This window comes from Pteropus vampyrus, unplaced genomic scaffold, assembly GCF_000151845.1.
Source record: "Pteropus vampyrus isolate Shadow unplaced genomic scaffold, Pvam_2.0 Scaffold313, whole genome shotgun sequence".
NCBI lineage: Eukaryota > Metazoa > Chordata > Mammalia > Chiroptera > Pteropodidae > Pteropus > Pteropus vampyrus.
This window is the reverse complement of record NW_011889094.1, coordinates 425,459-427,260: the sequence shown is the minus strand read 5'-3', so window position 1 is coordinate 427,260 and position 1,802 is coordinate 425,459. Positions and strand designations below refer to the sequence as shown.

Below are 1,802 nucleotides of genomic sequence, written 5' to 3'. Positions count from 1 at the left end.
TCCCTCCTGGCCAGCGTGGCTCTGCCTCATTCCCACAGCTCTGGGGTCTTTCCTGCATTTCGTAGTGTTTTGCTTTCTTAATTTTAAGCTTTTTCTTTTGAAAGTAAAGCTTTTATGTGGATGACTGAGTTCATTTTCTAACAGAGCCCTGGCATTTCCCACCAGGTACTGCTCCACGATGGTGCTGTTGATGGCGGGGCTGGGTCAGCTGCTAAACAGTTACCTTCAGCACACCGAGTTCCCGTTGGTGCATCGCCCACCCCTCGCTCTTACACACTTGGAGGACCTGATCGTTTTCCCTGGCAAGTACCACACTTCGCATTTTCCCCACGTATGTCTTTGGAAAGATATTTCTAGAGTCGCTAGATAGCATCAAGACGACCTCTTTACGTGGGAATGTTATTCTCCAGTGGTGAGATGCCTTTGAAAGTCACATGAGGAACCTTTTAAACCCTGCCTCCCTGTGTGCCTCCAGATGGCTGTGGGGAGTCCCTGCGAGTCACGCTCCATGAGTCACTGTTGGCAATGGCGTCCGTTTGCCCTTTAGCTGTATTGGCGTACACGCGGCTTAGGACCATTTTACAGCACACCTTCCGTTCTCCTGTTCCTCTCGTTGCCTTTGTGCTCACAGACGCGCCACGAATGCCAGCAGGGGAAGGTCTCCCCTGTCTTCTTTTGTTTTCCATGACAAAGCCATTCGCCAAATTATGGGGTTGGGGGGACATAGAGCTTCGAAAGAGCAGTGAAACCGCGTGTTCGCTCCACGCTCATTCGTTCTCCACGTCGGCAGTCGGGGTGTAAGTCTGCGTTTGCCGATGTGAGCCCCGGGGGAGGCGGCACAGACCACCTGCCCTGACAGCCCCAGCCTTTCGTACCATGGACCCTTTGGTAGGTTGGCGACTGCCAACAATATATATATGTTTAAGACTTTTCTTAGAGCAGTTTTAAGTTTATAACAAAATAGAGAGGAAGGCACAGATTCCGCACACCCCCACCCCCCACACGCACAGCCTCCCTCAGATGGGACGTGCGTTACCAGGGATGAACCTGCTTTGCCATGTCATCATCACCCAGAGTCCGTGGTTTACCTTGACATTCACTCTTGGTTCCTGTAGCTTCTGGAAACATACCTTCTTGGTCAGCATGGTCAGCTGGTCAACCCTGAACTCCTCTGCTCAAAGCAGTTAGAGCCTCAGCACTGAGAAGATGCTGCACCCACATCTGCTTTTCTCCCAAGGTGCCAGCAGTCACCTGCACCTCTGGCTGTAGCCGAGGGTGGCCTCCTCACCCTCATGGCACATGCTGCCCCACTGCGCTCGCCTGCAGAGTATAGGAATGGGCTGCAGCGTCATTCCCCAAGTGCGTTCACTTATCTTCAGTTGGTTAGCATGGTTGTGCTTAAGAAAGTTCGCTATTTCGCAGATGTTACTCATGAGGCGCCGTCAGTATTAGAAGAACTGCTGAAGAAATCCACTTTCATATTAAGAATCATGTTGCCATACTGGGAACTCGCATTAATCAAGTTCAAGTCACACAGGTAACAGAAGGGTGATATCGCACAGTGGGTGTCGAAGTCGGGAGGCCGGTCCCCTGAAGTCCCTCCGCCCTCCGGGCCTGTTCGCCCTTGGTGTTTGGTAGCAGCGGGCCGACTCGAGGTTGGAGCCGAGCGTGAAGTACCTTCGTGTGCCTCATCCAGAGGTCTCCTGTGACTCAACTCGTGTTACCCTTTTTGCACCATTGATAAAGATTGTTTTTAGAATCAGCTTTTAAAAAATTTTGAGTTTTTGGCACGAGTGAAACAT

General features: G+C 51.4%; 1 protein-coding gene across 1 annotated transcript in view; it reads left to right on the top strand.

Annotated features, from left to right (window-relative positions):
* ERMARD (ER membrane associated RNA degradation) overlaps positions 1-1,802 on the top strand; it is a 21,023-nt gene that overhangs the window by 5,079 nt on the left and 14,142 nt on the right. The window contains exons 5-6 of the mRNA XM_023521738.1: positions 147-302; positions 1,423-1,537. Of these exons, the coding sequence (XP_023377506.1) occupies positions 147-302; positions 1,423-1,537 (271 nt within the window). The remainder of the gene's footprint in view (positions 1-146; positions 303-1,422; positions 1,538-1,802) is intronic.